At 43.8% G+C, this 19,332-nt stretch overlaps 3 protein-coding genes and 1 long non-coding RNA gene across 6 annotated transcripts; 3 read left to right on the forward strand and 1 right to left on the reverse strand.

Moving 5' to 3' along the window:
• The first annotated feature begins 70 nt into the window (after nt 1-70).
• On the forward strand, nt 71-6,596 carry LOC143378848 (uncharacterized). Its single transcript, XR_013088370.1, has 2 exons — nt 71-1,970; nt 2,525-6,596. It is a non-coding gene; the product is annotated as an uncharacterized LOC143378848 (long non-coding RNA).
• A 127-nt stretch (nt 6,597-6,723) lies between these two features.
• On the reverse strand, nt 6,724-8,340 carry LOC143378845 (steroid receptor RNA activator 1). Its single transcript, XM_076830874.1, has 4 exons — nt 8,183-8,340; nt 7,530-8,012; nt 7,242-7,448; nt 6,724-6,883 (listed from the first exon to the last, which is right to left on the reverse strand). The coding sequence occupies exons 1-3, from the start codon at nt 8,199-8,201 to the stop codon at nt 7,252-7,254; spliced, it is 699 nt and encodes a 232-aa protein (XP_076686989.1). The 5' UTR covers nt 8,202-8,340; the 3' UTR covers nt 6,724-6,883; nt 7,242-7,251.
• Nucleotides 8,341-10,807: 2,467 nt separating this feature from the next.
• LOC143378576 (uncharacterized) lies at nt 10,808-12,518 on the forward strand. 2 transcript variants are annotated; one of them, XM_076830392.1, is made up of 3 exons: nt 10,808-10,877; nt 11,054-11,647; nt 11,712-12,008. In XM_076830392.1, exons 1-3 carry the CDS (start codon nt 10,808-10,810, stop codon nt 11,981-11,983), a joined length of 936 nt encoding a protein of 311 aa, XP_076686507.1. In that variant the 3' UTR covers nt 11,984-12,008. The 2 variants fall into 2 exon arrangements, with proteins under 2 accessions (XP_076686507.1, XP_076686506.1); XM_076830391.1 differs by lacking the exon at nt 10,808-10,877 and adding an exon at nt 12,028-12,518 and having other exon boundaries at nt 11,048-11,647; nt 11,712-11,965.
• Sec24cd (COPII coat complex component secretory 24CD) lies at nt 12,377-18,923 on the forward strand. 2 transcript variants are annotated; one of them, XM_076830390.1, is made up of 19 exons: nt 12,388-12,517; nt 12,800-12,897; nt 13,159-13,407; nt 13,483-13,604; nt 13,691-13,799; nt 14,036-15,030; nt 15,106-15,228; nt 15,295-15,474; nt 15,548-15,743; nt 15,817-15,932; nt 16,009-16,419; nt 16,501-16,627; nt 16,695-16,855; nt 16,929-17,108; nt 17,189-17,390; nt 17,462-17,656; nt 17,763-17,954; nt 18,033-18,226; nt 18,298-18,923. In XM_076830390.1, exons 3-19 carry the CDS (start codon nt 13,167-13,169, stop codon nt 18,439-18,441), a joined length of 3,888 nt encoding a protein of 1,295 aa, XP_076686505.1. In that variant the 5' UTR covers nt 12,388-12,517; nt 12,800-12,897; nt 13,159-13,166; the 3' UTR covers nt 18,442-18,923. The 2 variants fall into 2 exon arrangements, with proteins under 2 accessions (XP_076686503.1, XP_076686505.1); XM_076830388.1 differs by lacking the exon at nt 12,800-12,897 and having other exon boundaries at nt 12,377-12,517.
• Nucleotides 18,924-19,332: the final 409 nt, after the last annotated feature.

Consider the following 19,332-nt stretch of genomic DNA (forward strand, 5'->3'; position numbering starts at 1 on the left):
TCTATTTACTCTGTACCCGCGTACCGATTAAGAATGATATATTATATATTAAATATATATATATAAAAAATATATATATATATATACAAATATAAATATATGTATATATATATATATTTACAAATATAAATATATACATTATATATATATATAAAATATATATATTTATATATATTTATATATATTTATATATATATATATATTTCCGACGAACGGATTTAGACACGACGCGATTTATTAAATTCTACTAACAATCTTCGTCCTTCGGGTCGGCTGAGTACAAAGCATCTTTCTAACTAATAAATATCGCCTGAGAGACGAAAACGAGCGAGCGAGCGAGCAAGCTAAAGCAGGGACGCGTGCAGAGCGCATCTCGGTAGCCGTCTTCTTCGTCAGCTACGTTCTTCCGGCTGTTTTTCCCCAAGCCTTCTAGAGTCTAGCTCGATCCCCCCCCGGCGGATCCACGCGGCCCCGCGGTGTCCACGGATCCGGGGATCCCATATTTATCCTTCGAGCCTTCCGAGAGGCGTCGCCCAGCCCCTCTGACAGGGCTGGGAGCGCCGCGAAACAGATCACGAAATGGACGACCAGCCGCGCCTGGACGGTTCCGACGAAGTGCCAGTCCGAGGAAGCCACAGAGCCAAAACGATCCACGCGTTAACGCGTCGTTCGAACCTTATATCCCCGTGGTCTTTCTGTACATAACATAGCCGCGACATCGCGCAGCCACGTCCCCTCACGCACCACCCATCCACCCACCACCCTCGATCAATCGATCTTAGATCTACGTATACATGTATACATATATACTTTTCTTCTATTACGTTTCTTGTCTTTAGTAATCGCGTTCCGATCTTTTCTTCATTGTAATCATTTGTCGTAGCGATTCGATAGGGATTTAAGGATGAATAATAGCCGCGCCGGCGGTAGACCGCCGCGAGAACGGTGGTTAGAGGGGGAAAGAGGAAGCTGATCGAGAGGACACGCAGGGGGACGAGATCTTCTGGGGCACGGCGAACGCCGGGGCCTCTCTCCGCCCGATCGTCGCGATCATGATTTATTTATTCGTTCGCGGGATTAATCGTTCTAGCATTCGACCTCGCGCCGACGCGGATCGACGCGCAACCACCCCTCGGGCCCGTCAACTTTCGCGGAGGCTGACGGCCCCGAGGGGCGGCGCTCACGCCGAAACGGCAGGCGCGAGATGGTAGAAGGGAATTAAACGACGCGTCCAAACCCTCGCCCAATCGGAGTATTAATAAGAATCATTAATATATTATCATTCATTATTATCATAACGTAGTAGTAATAATAATTATTAGCGGCAAACAGTAATAATTAGTAATATAATCTAATTTAATCGATTATTTATTAAGTTCTGACGAGACGCGTTGTTCTACTTGCAATTCCACTCCGCCTCTTATTTCGTTCATCTTTCTTTTCCCTTCTCGTTCTCCCCTCGGGCGACGGCCAGCCCGGAGCCCAGTGGAAGGTCCACCGACGAGCCTTCTCCGCCTCAGTTTCCACCGATCTTGGCCCGGATCTTTTCTATTTTAACCGCTCCAGATGGTAATCGTTTCGCGCGCCGTTATTGCTCGAGTCTCATTTCTCAAACACGCTAGTCCCTTCCTTGTTTATCTCTCTCGCTTTCCTTCGATACTCTTCGTTTCGCCGTACGACGAGTCTCGCTCGCCAGAGCGTGCAGCGTCGCCGGGTCTTAGGAGGGGACAGAAAGACATGAAAACGAAAAGTCGATCTCGGTTCGACGAGCCACCGGTCTTCAATTAGTTTCCTCAAGGACGAGAGTCGATCTGAGTCAGTCAATTAAGAACCCCCCCCCCCCCCCCCACCTCCTCGGACAAGAAAGTAATAATAAAAATCATACCGAAACCGCGGAAGCAACTGTCGATTTTTTCCGATCGAAGGATCGCCGGAAGATAGGTTCGACATCCGTTTCTTTCTTCTCGGAGGCAAACCAGTGATCCTCTGGGCCAGGAGTGTCGAACTTCCCCACTCCGAGAGCCGCGCAAGTCGGGCCCCGGGTCAGCCGGTTCCCCCACTTATTTCTCTCCAGGCGTTGCACGAGACCCGGCAGGGAGAGAGCGCGGCTCCCGGAGGAGAAATTCGTCAGAGCGAAGTAGGTGTGGAGGGGGCAGTTCCCCTACGGCTCTACGGAGCAGGCGAAGAGGAGAAGGAGCCACTGCGGCTCCGGAGCCGCTAGTTCGACACCCCTGCTCTAGGCAGTGATCGGAGCAACGTGTATCGTCGCTGATTGGTTGCCGCGATTTGGAGCAAAAGCGGAAGTAGACAGAGAAAGAAATTGTAAAAAAATAAAGAGACAGAAATACCGATAGAAAGCGACAAAAATACTGGCAGAAAGAAAGAGAGAGAGAGAGAGAGAGAGAGAGAGAGAGAGAGAGAGAGACATGCTGATAGAAAGAGATAGATAAACGTTTAGGTTATGTTATTTCCGGTTTTGCTCCAAAAATGGCTGCGGTTATACCGATCACTAAGGATCACTAAGACAAACGTTTTAAGAGCGACCCTTCTCGTCCCTTATTTACGATCCGATAGAAACGATTTCGTTTCCCGAACGATCGGAATCGCCTTGAAGCCTCTCGCAGACATTTTAGAACGTATAATCAAAGAGGAGATATAATAAGAGGCGCCGCTCGACAAGGACAGACATAAACCAGGGAAATCACTAGACAGCCAATTTAAATGCCCATTCGGCAATGATCGGTACCCCACGGTAAACTTCGGCAGTAATCAGCAAATTGCGGTAAGATAGATTTAGTCGATTTGAATATCCCGCTCGAATAGACAAGCAATTTAAATGCCAAGGTCAAGTAAGGACTTCAAAGGTTCCGCCCGGGGTGACGCCCCTTATTATATCTCCTCTTTGGTACAATTGTGAGATGCAAGGTGACACGAGCGAGGGGAAAAGGGCGGGGGTGGATGATTTTAAAAGATCACGAACTCAGCGACCTCGAAGTGTTCTTCGAGTTTCTTTAGAGCAATTTCTAGAGCAATCCTCCCTGAGAACTTCCGTCTTCGGCATCTCTGCCGCTTTATCGACACAGATCACCCGCGTACAGACTCCACCCCCCTTTTCCTCTCGCACGTTCAACTTTCATCCGCGACTTTTGCGGGTTGATCTTTAATCGGCGACTTAAACTTCGCAGTCGAAACGAGTCGTGCTGCTCTCCCAGTATCGGTGTTTGTTATTTTTTTTTAAACTCCGCCGCGTATCTTCCCTCGATCCTCTGACCCGCTGACGACGGTCCGCGCGCAGGGCTTTACTCTCGTCCACTTCCGAGTTACACTTGTCACCGCGCGCGCGGCTAGAACACGAGGGGTGGGTTCGCCGCGAGGCTCGCGAATCGCGCGGCGTTCGCGGGATCCGCGAGCAACGGGGCGAATGGAATCGAACGCTTCCAGCGGCAGTGGTAAGGAGGAAAGCTCGTTGCTGTTTCATTTACCCGTTTCGCTTTTCAGTTCTCCGCGTGCCCCTCGACGAGACACGTAAACTTGGGATTCTAACTCGCGACGATGCCAAAATAGTATTAGAGGTAATAATTAGAGCGTAACGACGGGGGATTTTACTCGCGCGCAACGGCAGTCGGGGCCGCGGCGTAAATTGCGTTGCGCGAGAGAGGACGACGAATCTTTTTTTTTTAAAGAAAAAAAAACGCGAAAGACGAGGGAAAACAGAGGGAACCTGCTGATATTTCACCTGGACTGGAGCGAGTGGGGAAAACTGGGGTTACGATTGTTGAGCGAGCGGAACGGGGGCAGGGGGGGGGGGGGTGGGTGAAAGAAATGGGAAAGGAAGGAGGGGGTTGAGAACTGTATTTTTTCTTCCAATGCCAAAAAGATGCCATTTTGTTTTGTACGAAAAAAACCTTGCGAGAAAACTCAGAAAAAAAGAAGGGAGAAACGAAAGGAAGAGGGAACGCGGAGGGTGCGACGGCGAGGCAGGAGCGCGCGAGGAGGAGCGAACGTTTCTTTCAAGTAGTTCGTAGCGAGCGTGATCGTAGGGCACGATTACAGTCCGGGGTAAACGGAGCAAGCGACGCGAGAGTATATAGAGGACGGCGCAGCAAATATACGCGCGGTTATTATCTGTCGCGTGGTAAACGAATGAAACAATTGTCCGCCTTATGAAATGATTACGCGCGACGAGGGCGCGAGGTTACAATAGGGGAGATTGATTGGTGGGAATCGACAAAGGAGATAATGATAATGAAATAATAATTATAGTTAACGGTAATTATCTGTAGTGTGCGGCGCACGGCGCGCGGGGTTCTTGAGAATGGAGGAGGGATGGCGAACAAAGTAAAGTAAAGAAGCGTAGTTGTAACGATCATCACCTAGGGGTGCGAAAATCGTGAGACGCGCGCGTATTTATACGCCTATTGCCTACATATACATATAAATTGAAAGATTGAGAAATTTATATATATACGTATGTAGATATTACATGTATCGAACGCGTGTATGCGATGTACGAGCCCCGTGTACACGTGCAAAGGGTGCCCGTTAACGAGGCGACCGCGGACTCGGCGAATAGGTTCGCAAGGAAAGGCTCGCTCACAATTTTTGCACTTTGGTACCAAAATATTGTCCCTCGGCCCCCACCACGACCCCCGCAAAGAAAAAGGAAAGAATAGGGCATACGAATATAGCGCTGCGTATACACCGATTACATATATATGTGTACATATATTTTTGGATAAATGAACCACGAAGAAATTTTAAATCGAAATTCGGGCCGCGACACAGCCCAGAGGTTGTCTCGATGGATCCGCTCCTTGGCGTCGTTGATCGTTGGCGATAAAGAAGGGACGAGAATAGCAATGAAATGGACGAAGACGAATTTTTGTTGCGGGGTTCGAAGTGAAAACGAATCCCCGCTTGTACTTCGATCACCTGTTCAAAATCACCGCGAGCTTCTCGACGATCGAGAGACGCATCCCCCTCCCCTTCCCCACCCCCCTCTCTCTCCCTCGATCGCGCCCCCGTTATTTCGATGAAAATTAATATGATAATTGGGACGAGAGGGCTAGGCGAGATCCACCGACAGAGCTCTCCGCGCAGTGTCGGGCCCAAATGTATTTATGAATATTTATTTACGCGAGATTAAACGATGAAATGAAAAAAAAAAAATGGAAATGACGAATGGAAGAAAAATCTAATATATTTGACGATTTAAAATAGATGGTCGTAAGCTAAGATGTAAGTTTTATAATGAATATATTATAAATATATATATATATATATGTAAAGCGTTTTGCCGCCTTTCGCCGTTCGATAGCGCGCCAAAAAGAAAGAGCATAGGGGATGGTACCCGAACCAGCGAAAGGGATAGCGAGGCAACGGCGGACAGGTGAAAGAAAAAAGGAGCGAAAGGACTCGGTTTTCGATTCGAGAATGGTTTTTACAATTTTTTTTTTTTTTTCTCTGTCTCGAACGTTTACGATGCGCGTGAACATTTATCTTTTCCTTTCTCTTGTTTGCCTTCGTTTGATCTTTTTCTCTCTCGAGTTTTAGCGACGCGCGGCCAGGCGACAAAGGAGAATGGGAGAATGACGGGATCGATGGAAGCCAAGCGTCATCGATCGACGCGCGCTTCGATCGGCCGGCGGTTGATGCGCGGGAGACTCGAAGCGCGCGTACACGGCCGATGGGCAGCGCGGGTGTGCTTGAGCGATGAATCACAGTATGCTTAGAGTTTAGTAGCGATTCGATAGGGGATAAGTAATAGGATATATTAAAAAAAAAAAAAAAACACTGATCATTGCTATCGATGACTATTATCGACGTAAGAGTACATTTAGATGAAAAAGGAAATATGTTAATTTAAGTAAGATGTAATTGTCCTTTGTGAATATACATAAGAGAGAAATGAGAAATACAAGAAACTTTTATGAGTAAAGGGGACTTAATCTTTTTTCGCAAAACCGTTGGACCGATTGTGGACGAGACGATGGGGGCAAGGGGGGAATGGAGCGGGACAAAAGTTTTCGATGTTCGTCGCCCGTGGTAAGCGAACCATCCGCGTGTATACATATTTTTGGACGACTATTGATCATTCATGTACATGTTTTATGAGATATTATGAAGCGTTGAGAAGAAATTCCCTCCTAAATACAGATATGTACTTTCCTTTGTACGCATATATACTTATAATTTTAATTAATAAAAATCATTTCGAACGATGTACGACGACACCGAGCTGATCACGCGGCAAAACGCATCCGTCGACCGTTGTCAGATCACAGTTCACGCTCGATCGATATTCCTCGGTGGTAAATGCCCGCTAGGTGGTTGAGATCGATATTATCGGTTAAGTTGCTTGGATGTATCAACAGTCCGCAGGCATATATATATATATAGATATACATACATCCTGTATCCACTTGGACGTACGCGTGTCGATTATAATATATTTTTCTTATTTATCGTAATAGAATCGCTTTTTATATTGTGTAGCAAAGGGTATGCAGAGTTTCGAACCATTCGCGATGCAAATTCTGACAAATTTAAGCGATAATCTTGCATATCATGGTACAATAAAGATGTTACGTATTTAACATGCTGTTGAGTGTATAGTACTCGCCGAACGATCCTATCTAATATACAGACTTTTAGTTCCGACACATTCTCCGTTAAGCTTCTACCGTTCGATCAACCGAGTATCGAAGAACGTGAAACAGCAGATTTGATGGAACTTGCTTTATTGTAATAAATTTGTTATGTTCGTAGTAGCAGTAGTTTCTTCGCTGCACAGTTTTCTTACATGGAATCCCATTCGATTAATGCGTGTTTGCAATCAATAACGCTGATTGAAGTTTAACGTGTAGAAGCACAGGCATTCGAACTGTTGATAAGATTAGACGATAGTCGGGGAGAATGTACTATTGCCAGATGAGAAGAAAAACGACTACCCGCAAGCCGAAATGTCACAGGAGCAAGGGGAATCGCCCGCTCGCTCCACCCTATCCCCTCCGAGAAGTCCTACTTTTCGGTTCTTAGCGGCTGTTCATATCCGCGGGCGTTGTCGTGATTTTATTTCGTTCGCGTTCTGCGTTACGCGGCGGACTTTGTTGCAAGGAATTGGGTAGAGCGAGCTGGCGATTCCCTTTGCCCCTATGACATTTCAGCTTGTGGGTAGTCGTTCTTCTTCTCATCTGGCAATAGTAGATACTGAATTAGAGATTTATATATACATTCCCTACTTAATTTTAGTTATTCCTTCTCTCCGACTGGTAACAGCTGCGAGTCTGAACTCTCAGATTGCATTGCACTTGAGTCTTGCAGCTTAGTCTTCAACCCTAAGATAATATGCCTAATGCCGGGTATCCAAGAGCTGCATAAGGCGGCGTGTTGCATCATGAGCGCGAGGTGTATTTGATCCGCTTTGTCCACATTTCCTTCTTGTAAAGCTGGAAAATTCTTTTCTATTACCTTCTCCCAGTAGCACTGTATTATATACTCCACTTACAAGAACACCGTGTAAGACAAACCTGTAGACAAGTCTAAAATGCTTCTATGTATCGGATCGTTCAATTTGTCTTCCAGCCACGCAGCTTTCATTGCATCCAATCTTCTCTTCACCTCTTCCGCTTTATTTTCCTCCATGTGCTCCTTGATCACAGCCTCGAAGTTAACTAAGGCGGCGTTTAATGCCTCCTCTTTGTCGATTTCTACTTCGCTCGGAACTACCTCTGTATTACTTTTCGAAGGAGATATCAATGGAGGATGCGACGCCGTTGTCGAGGTAATGGAGGATTGTAACGGCGGTGGTATATTCATTGGTTTAGTTTGCGACGGAGACTCTTTGTTCGCAACTTGTGCGGATGCTAAAGGAAACGCCACCCTTTTATTCAATACTCGTTTGGTAGGAGTGGTTAAGGAACTCTGGGTACCACTGTATGCCCATTTCGGAGGATCATTCCACCCTGGATCGTGACCAGGTAATAAAACCTTCTGGGTAGAAAGATTCTTATCTGCGAAATCAAATTTCATGACATTCAGTTTTGAATCGCGACGAGGCATTCTAAAATTATTCAAGAACACGCGATTCAGATTATTCCGGTAACATTCAGTGTCGCTCATATTGTTGCATTATCAAGCTTGCTTGAAATTAAACATGACAATATGAAAATATTCATATTACTTGCATCGTCCTCTTCCATCTTCAATTACAGTTCGCTACAATTCTACAGAAACGATAAGTGAAGGCTCTAAATTAGTCTATCACTGTATTTATTTACATGGTGTAACTTTGTATATAGTAGACAGTGGCATCGCAATAGCATATGTCCACGGTGAGGAGCGATTCAGCGCAGTGAATGGAGGGGGGAAACACCTACAGGAGTAGTGGTAATGTGTGCGTGACTGACGCAGGCGTAGTTCATGCAACATTACCACCACTCCTGTAGGTGTTTCCCCCTCCATTCACTGCGCTGAATCGCTCCTCACCCTGCATACGTCTGCAGTCAGACTTTCCGTAAACATACCTATGGGTTCCAGGCCTGACAACCTTTATAAGAGAAAACCTAAGGAATTGTAATTTGTTACCGATGCTGCTACCATCATTGCAATATGTACAATTATTCAGCACATTAAAATATCCATGTACGATTTTTCTTGCGTACAAACGATTTTATTTAAAAAACTATCTTGACACCTTTTAGCAATTTGGGTCACACACAGAAGGAGCATCTAGGGTGGAGCAAGTAGGCCTCGTGCCCTGGGCGCCAATGCCAGGGGGCGCAAAAGAGCAGAAGGAAATAGTATTTCTTGAACAGATTTTTTTTTATAGTTAATGATAGCAGTTTACGCTTGTTATTTGTGTTCTTCGCATGCCTCTTTAAGGAAGCTTCGAAAAAAACTTGCTGTACTTTTCGGCTTCATTTGCCTCCAACTTTCGTCTCTTCCGCCCTTCAGCTCCACTTTCTTTAAAAATATTATCTAAATTCTAAATAAAATGTTTTGTGCGATGAACACTTTTAACAAAGAATTAGAACAGAAAAGGTGGAATTGGAATAATATGCCTCGTGGAAAGGGGGGAGGGGCGCAAATTCTACGCTTGCCCTAGGCATTGTTTACACTAAATACGCCACTTGTCGCACAAACTGAAGTACCGACTGATCCCCACAAATAAGAGCAATGGTAGTTCCATAAGTGAGGTATAGAATACACTGAACGTTCAATGAATTCTTCTGTCGCGGGTTTGCGGAGTCCTAGGACCCTTTACCATTTTAGCGTCACATGCAACGTTACCAGGAAAGTCTCGAAACGGATTGGAACGTTCCGCGTGATCGGAATTAGTATTCAACACGGGCGAAATTAGATAGTTGGAAACCCGTGATTTACGAATGTTTCTATGGGAATAATAATTTAAAGATCCTCCTATGAACGTATTCCGCCCAACGGGAGAGAAGGAAGGGGGGCAACAAACCGAAAATACATTCGTTCTTTCATTTTGTTGTTCCTTTCGTGTTTACTTAACGGAAAAGAAATTTATTTCATTCGCTCGCAAAAACGTTGTTTGTGAAAGGAACAAGATAGTGAAAGGACATGCATGAATGATGTAACTTGGAATACCTCAGCATGGAATTGGAACTTGGTATTTTTCAGTAGAATGCTGAAGCAGAGAGGACTGGTGGCGATCGAGAGAATTTGGAACCACAGAAGTGCATGCACGAGCATGCAAAACCATCGTAGAGATATGGGAAGGGGAGCACGAAAAGTAAACACATCGATGAGAGGCATGAGGGGGGACAAGTCATGCATAACCATCGAAGAAATGTATGAAATAGAATCATACAAATCCATCGAGGATATGCATGAAATGGGACGAACCTTGAAACGCCATCGAAGAAATGCATGAGGTAGAACAGATCTTGCAGAAATCATTAAAGAAATACACGAACCAGAACAAATCACGCTAAAACCATCAGAGCAATCAGTTCGGATAGAGCAAAACTGAATGTTGACCACTACAAAAAAAAAAAATTTTCAATAACTTTTAACCCAAAAATTGAATAGGCACCAACCGAATAAGTTACCCCCCACCAGGAGGAGTGAGGAGGCAGTGGCGTATTTAGTGTAAACAGTGCCTAGGGCAAGCGTAGAATTTGCCCCCCCCCCCCTCATGCATATCATTTCAATTGATATTTCTGCTAAAATATTCCTTCCAGTGGATATTACTATGAAAAATGATGTTAACAACATTTACACTAACCGCCCAGGATAAATAATTATTAAGTATCGTCGATAAAACTCGAGATATAAAGCAATTATAGTAACATTTAGACTTAGACTTTGAAATGGTTTTCCACGCCGAATGAATTTTATTTTATTCTCAATGCTTATACGTATCCACGTATTGCAAAGTATTAATTGTAACCTTTAAATAGTTTGCAGTTGGACTTCGCGTAAACTGTAAATAAATACTTGCAGGAATATTTATAGAAATCCTTAGAAGAATAGTTTGCTTTTATATTCACATTAAATATTCTACACCTTACTCGTAGTTCTATACAATACAATTATTCCCTGTATAAAACACTGTATAACATAACGCAGAAACTTAATACTTCCAATCAGTCAGAGATCCAGATTTAAACTCTGCCGTAACAGATCGCGGATCTCACACAAAACAGAATTCCTAATTAATAATGTAAGGCAGTCCAACATGCGATAGAAATTATTGACAAACACGAACGTAATATAATACGACGCATTTTATAAGTCTGTTCAGTTGCGATTCCACTGTAGCAAAAAACAGTTCACCATGAAACTGTTTCATCCCTCTAATGTCTACGAGGAGTCTTGGTTCTTACTGAGCACAACGAAACTTTTAGGTAAGAAATTGCTTGCAGAATTCCTTGCCCAAAAATTGAGCGACTAAAAAGGTACTCTTGAATATACACAGAGTCTACTGTAAAAAGTGCATTACTATACCATTGATGCACTGGCCTCAAAAACAATTATTATTTCAACAAAACAGATATCTACTTATAAACTCTTTTCCTTCCAGGAATATATCCCATGAAATTTCGCAGGAACGATCGCGTTAGTTACGGTTACGTATCGACGTTCCTAACTGTATACTACACCCTCTTCCAAAATGTAAACGATTACTCGTTGAACGTGCTGGATACTCTCTCCAGCATGAATCCCACCATCAAAGTTCGGAAACTTCGATATTTCACAAACTTCTTTTTGTTGCCGCTGATAACGATATCGAGCCTGCGCCACGGCTCTAAAGTGAAAAGGGTGTTCGAGAATATAGACAGATTCGACAAAGAAGTCAAGTACTTGAACACAGAGATCGATCACGTGGCATGTATGAGAAACGATGTCGTTCAAATTGCGACTGCAACATTCGTCGTCGTACTGCTAAATTTTATGGATTACTATGCACTGCTAGATAGCGATAGAACCTATATGTACATTATTATGTGGATACTAGATCGAGTCCCCGATTTCGTGAATACAGTCACGATATGCTCCTTCGCTTCGCTAATAAATAAAATCAGATTTCGATTTGAGGCGATAAACTCGATCGAACACATCATTACGAATGGGAAGACCTTAGATTCCCTTACCGAACCCTCTGACATTAACAATGGTAGGCTCGAAATCATTTTTACAAATTTTTTAAACGGAAACAAACTACTCAGACTGCCGTTTAGTTTACAGATTGAAATTAATAAAACTGCTGCAACTAAAGTTGTGCAAAACGGTGTCGCTAGTAAACGAGGCGTATGGATTTCAGTTCATGATCTTATCGATACTATATATCGTTTACGTTTGTCTGCATATGTGTATCGTCTATGTCGAGAACCAAGACTACATAATCGATATCGTACTAAGCTTTCTATGGGGCATCATGGATGCAGTAAAGTTCGCCTATATAATTCATGTATACCGCACGCAAACGATGCAGGTAATTCTTTCAGTATAATCGAATAATTCGAATCTTCTTCCTGTTCCATTTCATTTTTACAGTAAACTTGAAGAGATACCCTCGACAACGTGTTCCGACCTCAATTGAAGGTTAAGTGGCTTCGAGCGCAGTCTTCGTAATTAAGACAGCGAAAGCATGAATGTAATCCTTTTAAATCATGCGCTGGCTGATGGTACCAACCGATTAATTATAAAGTTACAAGGCTTATTTCAATTTGCTTGTAAAAGCTGAATATTTCGTGGGCCGCGCGTCGTTTGTCTACAGCCTTGGCTTCTCTCCTCATTTCTCTTTGGAAATAAATGCACGCTGGAAGAAAATACGCACGCGTGTCTGTTTAAATTTCCCTTTTACCAGCGTTCTAATTTTTATCATGACGTGTCCGTCAGCGTGCGCCAGGCGCATGCGCAATGCCGCCTTACGTGGCATCGGCAGCAATCACTATTGCAGCGAAATACATTTTCTTCATTTTAGTGTAAACATTTGCGGAAATATTAACTTTTGTTATGGTTCAAATACGTTTAACGACACAACGTGAGTATCTAACGTTTCGCAAGTGCCCCGCGAGCCCCTTCCTCGAGCGTGCCGTGCGTTGGCATTATATCGTGTGCAAAATGGGTTGTTCACTTTTTAACGCTTTAAGGCGACAACATTAAACGATAGCTGACCATTAGTGGGTTTGGAGGGCTGACAAGTAAATGCCACGCGCAATCATTATCTGATAGGGCTCGCGTTAATCGCAAAGTTCACTTTGTATAGGTTATCTTAGGACTGTCACTGTGTAGCATATTTTGAACTTCACGGTCCGATTTACAGATTTTTAGCGCACCAGCGAGCATGTCGACCGTGCTTTTCTGCGAATAGAGTTCGTGTGCTGGGTGAATGTCACTTGATCGATGAGCGTGTCGCTTTTGGTAAATGTAACTCTTCTGTGCATATTTCTTGCAATCTGTTAACCCACTGTGCAATGTTACATATTCAATATTATGTTTTTAATCCTATGTACGTCAGGCTTGTTGAAGCTGCATAGTGCTCGTAAATGTGACCACTAAAAAGCGATAAATGTTTGGTGGAAGGGTATATATGTAAATTATGGAAACAAAGAGAAATTCTGATCCTTTGTGTAAGTTTGTACAAGTTTTGTTCCAAGACATTCATTCGTATTTTCTCTTTAGGATAAAAAATGAATCCTCAGTATATACAGCAACAACAGCAGCAGGCACAACAGCAGCCTGGCTACTTTCCTCCGCCTCCAACTTCATCTCCATTCGGAGAATTAAATTCTAACGTTCCGCCAAATGCATTGAAGGGATCCCCAATGAATTCTCAAACTTACCCGCCACAGAAACCTATGCAAGGACCTCCTCTTACCAATTTACATCAATCTCAAGCTCCGTATTATATGAACAATATACAACCACAAGGTAATGCTCAGCAAGCTTGTTTTCAATTTTCTTCAAGTATGTTCACCTTTTCTAAAAGCAGTGTTTTCTTTCTAGGGAATACTCAGTACGAATCCACAAATAGTCCGCATATGATGCCGCTGCCAACGAGTCAGAATAATATGATTAATCAAATGTCGAATATGTCTTTGGGGGACCAACAGAGACCACCGTCGGCGGTAATTGAAATTCAAATTAAATGACGGTACCAGAACCACTATTTGTTTAGTATGTCATCCTTCATAGTAAATCGTTTAATGCGCAGCAAAATTTCCCTCCACCGCCATTGCCTGAAAGAAGTAGTCCGACAGTATCTGCGCCTTCAAATGTTAACGGGTTTAATAATGCGCTAGATGCAGCGTCACCAGGTGCTGGTTAGTGTTGAAGGACAAATTAATTAATAGCGAATTCGGTAACTCGCGCTGACTCTGCACTGGTGCCAGAAAATGACTTGGATTGGTTGTTTCTGATAGAAATGAAGATAGCTCTATAAGAATCAACCAATCCAAGTCATTTTTTGGCACTAGTCACAGAGTCAGTGCGAGTTACCGAATTCGCTGTAAGTTGCGTAATAGGTAACACATCGATTGTATGTACCTTATTGTAACAGGTCCTATCGGACAAACTGATCCTGGTGGACAATCCGGACCACCTATTTCTAGTCAGGACATGCAACAGCAAAAGGCAACTTCGAAAAGCGTTTCTGCACCTCAACCTGGTCTTCCGTTCTCGGGACACGCCGCAGGAGCCGCTGTTGGCCAGTTTTATCCTGAACAAGGATTTAATCCAGGAATGCCAATGCACGGTCAACATCAGCCCGGTCAAGGGAATGTCGCAGACGCGTCTGTTGAACAGCTAAGCTTTCCTAAACCGCCAGCAATGGGACAGAGACCTCCGGCTCCACCGGGGTTACAGGGGCAAAAGAATTTGTCTAATGTACCGTTACCAGGACAACAGAATCCTCCTGGTTCATTCATGACAGGGCAACCAAATTTGCCTGGACCTCTGTTGCAAAGTCATAATAATACACTTGCGCAAGGAATGCTCGGACAACAGATTCTAGCTGGGCCTCCCCTGTCTAAGCAAAATTTATCGGGCCCCCCCATGCAAGGACAGCCAAATTTGTCTGGCCCTCCGCTTCCAGGGCAACCTTTACCTGGACAGCAATATCCCCCGTTACAGGGACAGCAGAAACAACCTGGTCATCCCTATTCGGAGCCATCAAATATGCCCATGCCTAATTTACATGGTCAATCAACTCTATCTGGCCCACCCTCGATGGGTCAGCAGAATATACCTCCACCTCCATTGCCTGGCCAACAGAGCACAGCCCTGCCTCCATTAACGAATCAGCAGAACTTCAACAGGCCGTCATTATTAGGGCAACAAAACTTATCTGGCCCGCAAGCACAACCTCCATTACCCGGTCAACCTATCAGAGATGCGATGAATCCCAGTGCACACTTACCTCAACAAGGTCAAAGACAATACGCAACTGGATCGCCTATGCAGGGACAGAGCATGGGGAGTCCTGTAGGGCTGAATCGTAGTCCTCCCGGTGCAATGCCAAATTATCAACATCCTGGATATCAAGGCTACAATAATGTACGTTCACTTTTAGCACAATGTAAAGTGGTTACAGGCATGAATTTTCCATTACGTCATATACTTTTGTCCCAGGACATGTACAGTGCTCAGAGAGGTTCGTATCAGGGTGGCGCACCAGCTCCAGCAGGCGGATATCAGCCTGGTATCCAGCCGCAACAAGCTAGGCGATTGGATCCTGACCAGATGCCAAGTCCCGTAAGACATTAGATTAGAGATCATTGTAATCTGAAACTGCTTTAACGCTTGCAATTATTTATGCAGATCCAAGTAATGCAAGATGATCAACGCACGAGAAGCGGCGTGTTCGTGACAAATCAGAAGGGATTGGTTCCACCCTTGGTAACTACGAAATTCGTGACACATGATCAAGGAAATGCGTCCCCTAGATATATCAGGTCTACTATGTACACTGTTCCTACCACAGCAGATATTATAAAGCAGGTAAATCGAATATCTGGTACACAAAGTAGTTGATTCGGTTTCGTTTCCTCTGCACAATAATCTTTCTTCGTAGACGAATGTTCCGTTCGGGCTAATAGTGAGCCCGATGTCTCGCGTAGCAGAAGGCGAGTACGAGCCACCTATTGTAGATATGGGAGAGATTGGTCCCGTTCGTTGCATACGATGCAAAGCGTACATGAGTCCTTTTATGCAATTTATCGACGCTGGCAGAAGATTCCAGTGTATGTTTTGTAAAGCTACAACGGAAGGTGAGTATTTATTTCTTTCCTTTTTTTCCAGGTATCTTTCAAGCACGACCGTCACTCCTTTCTCCCATTTCAGTTCCAGCCGACTACTTCCAACATTTGGATCACACTGGCCAGCGCATGGATCGCTACGAAAGACCAGAGTTAATGCTGGGAACGTACGAGTACATCGCTACAAAAGATTACTGCAGAGTAAGAGAAGTAGATTTAGATCTAGACAGCCAAATAGTCGCGTAGCTGAGTGATCTCATTTCGAAATCTTCTTCAGGACAACAATTTCCCCAAACCACCAGCTATCGTGTTCGTGATCGACGTGTCGTACAACACAGTCAAATCTGGTTTAGTTAATCTACTCTGTATGGAAATGAAATCGATTTTGCGGCACCTGCCCGCCGACGTTGGCCAATCGAAAACTAAGATGAAAGTAGGATTTATAACGTACAATAACACGGTACACTTTTACAACATCAACCCTTGCCTCGCCCAACCGCAAATGATGGTCGTGGGGGATATACAAGATGTGTTTATGCCACTTCTCGATGGATTCCTGTGCGACGTTGAGGAAAGCGAGTCGGTCATCGACGGTTTAATGACACAGATACCAGCTATGTTCGCGGATACTCGCGAGACAGAGACAATCCTTGCGCCAGCGATACAAGCTGGACTAGAAGCTTTAATGGTACTTTTCGCGCGTCAAAGCAGTCCTAATGTAACGAAAAGTAAAACTCAGTGGGTTAACCTATAATAACTTATATTTAAGGCTTCGGACTGCGCTGGGAAATTGATGGTTTTCCACTCCTCTTTGCCCATCGCCGAAGCTCCTGGCAAATTAAAGAATCGGGACGATCGCAAGGTACTTGGAACGGAAAAAGAGAAAACCGTGTTAGGTAAGTGTTTTATGTAATACAAGCTACTTTAATTAATCCTCTATACAAAATTAATTTCTTTTTTCAGCCCCGCAAAATACTGTGTACAATAACCTGGGGAAAGATTGCGTAAACGCGGGTTGTTCCGTAGATCTGTTTATTTTTAATAATTCCTACGTAGATATCGCAACAATAAGTCAGGTTTCCAGACTGACCGGCGGAGAAGTTTACAAGTACACTTATTTCCAGGTAATAGACTTTGACACGAAGTAATCCGGCGTACAAGATTAAAAATACATGTTCTGTATATCCTGCTCCTTAGGCCGACGTGGATGGCGATCGTTTAATTGCAGATGTTATTAATAACATTAGCAGACCGATCGCGTTCGACGCCATTATGCGTGTACGCACGTCCACCGGTGTTCGAGCGACCGATTTCTTTGGACATTTCTTCATGTCGAACACGACGGATATGGAGTTAGCTAGTATAGATTGCAATAAGGTAAGGCTACCGTAAGATGTCGTAAGATCTCGTTGCGCAGTCATACGTTGCATGCAAATGGTTGCATTGAAACATTCCAGGCCATTGCTATAGAAGTGAAGCACGACGACAAGCTGACGGACGATGAAGGTGTATATATTCAAGCAGCTTTGCTGTACACTTCTTGCAGCGGAATTAGGAGATTGCGTATCATTAACCTTAGTTTAAAAACCTCGTCGCAAATGGCCGAGTTGTACCGCGTCTGCGACCTGGATGCTATTATGAATTATTTCTCCAAGCAGAGTAAGATAACTCGTTTAATGAAAAAGCTTCTGGGAATATTATACGTCGAATTGAAACTGACTTTCATTTAGGCGTATTCAAACTGATCGACTCGACACCGAAAACTGTAAAGGACAGTTTGGTCGCGCGATGCGCGAATATGCTGGCTGCCTATCGGAAACATTGCGCTTCACCATCTAGCGCTGGTCAATTAATATTACCAGAGTGCATGAAATTGCTTCCACTTTACATCAACTCGTTGTTAAAGAGCGACGCGTTGACTGGAGGTACGACTGCATTTTATTTGCTCCGTGTAGCTTTCGCCAAGCCAGATGAGTCAATATTATTACCACAAACACAGCTAGGAATGACACGATTAATTAACTTCTCCAGGTGCTGACATGACCATTGACGATAGATCATTTGTTATGCAAGCTGTTACGACGATGCCTATCTCAATATCAGTTGTGTATACTTATCCGAGATTACTTCCACTGAACGACGTCGACCCGCAAGACACGGAGCTACCACAGATCTTGCGGTGTTCTATCGATAAGTTCGCGGACGACGGGGCATATTTACTTGGTAAATATATCATTCAACGCTCCTCTGTATTCCTTCCACCCCTGCTGTGCATTCACCGTTGGCTCGCGTTCTTTTTAGAAAACAGTATCCACATGTTCCTGTGGCTAGGCCTGGCACTTTCTCCGCAGTGGGTACAGGCGGTGTTCGGTGTTCCGTCAGTGGTTCAAGTCGACACGGACCGTACCGCGCTGCCAGTATTAGACACTCCATTGAACAAACGTGTGACGGATATCATTAATCGCGTGCGCATGGAAAGGCATCGTTGCATGAGGGTAAGTAAACGGCCGGCTTGGAAGTACGTATAAAAGTTTCAGTGTGCTCATGATCCGTGGGATGTTTCCAGTTAACCATAGTGAGACAGCGGGACAAGCTTGAAATGGTGTTGCGTCATTTCTTGATCGAGGATAGAGGGAACGATGGAAGTCCCAGTTACGTCGACTTCCTTTGCCATATGCACAAAGAGATCCGAACACTTCTTAACCAATAAACAGATTGTTAAAGCGATCCAGTTACCTTGTGTTGGAAATCCTAGCTTGCTACATGCCCGTCGGCATGTTGCCACGTTATGTCGGGGATCAGTTTAGATTATCAGGCGGGGGTTGATTCAAAGACGCTCAAGCGGGATCATGGGATCGTGCGCGCTCGCGCATTTTCGAGAAAGCAGAAAGCATGTGAAGTAAAAAACTAACGATATACATTTATATAATACAATATTCGGGCGGGCGGGCGGGGGGGGCAGTGAACTGTATGAATTAAACCAATCATTCCGCGGGAAAGAACGGCGCATACATGATGAAAGATCAGGATACACTCACTCACACAGTGATTTATACACGAAATGTAAACGTAAAATTGTATTATTACATTTTATTTTAACTAGCGCATTAATGTTATTATACTAAATTAAATGATAAAAGAAATGTATTAAATCATTATAAATTTATATATTAAAAGGATATCTTGTGTTAATTGAATAGTACTTCCGCAATGATATAGTTATGTGTTAATGGTTATTATTAGTATGGTATATTTTGTAAACGCGAAACTCACGTGCATAACAGACATAATAAGTAAACGGCTGCAATATGATTTTTATTATACTCTGGTTTCTGCTATTGAGTATAAGCGCTGTTGTGATTGGTGACTAATAAATTTCATATATGCATTAACGGTGTACTCGATTTATTTGCACTCATTAGTTGCTTCCACTAACTTGTGTAAATAACGGAGCGATATGTTATCTGCGATGAAAACGCAAAGTACATTGAAATATACGAACATTACAGTACAATGATAAGCTGCTTTCTTATTCGAATTTAATTTTCCAGGGATGCGATTTCCTGACCTTTCGAGTGTGCGCATGTGTATTAGAGTATTT

Source organism: Andrena cerasifolii, chromosome 2, assembly GCF_050908995.1.
Source record: "Andrena cerasifolii isolate SP2316 chromosome 2, iyAndCera1_principal, whole genome shotgun sequence".
Taxonomy (NCBI): Eukaryota; Metazoa; Arthropoda; class Insecta; order Hymenoptera; family Andrenidae; genus Andrena; species Andrena cerasifolii.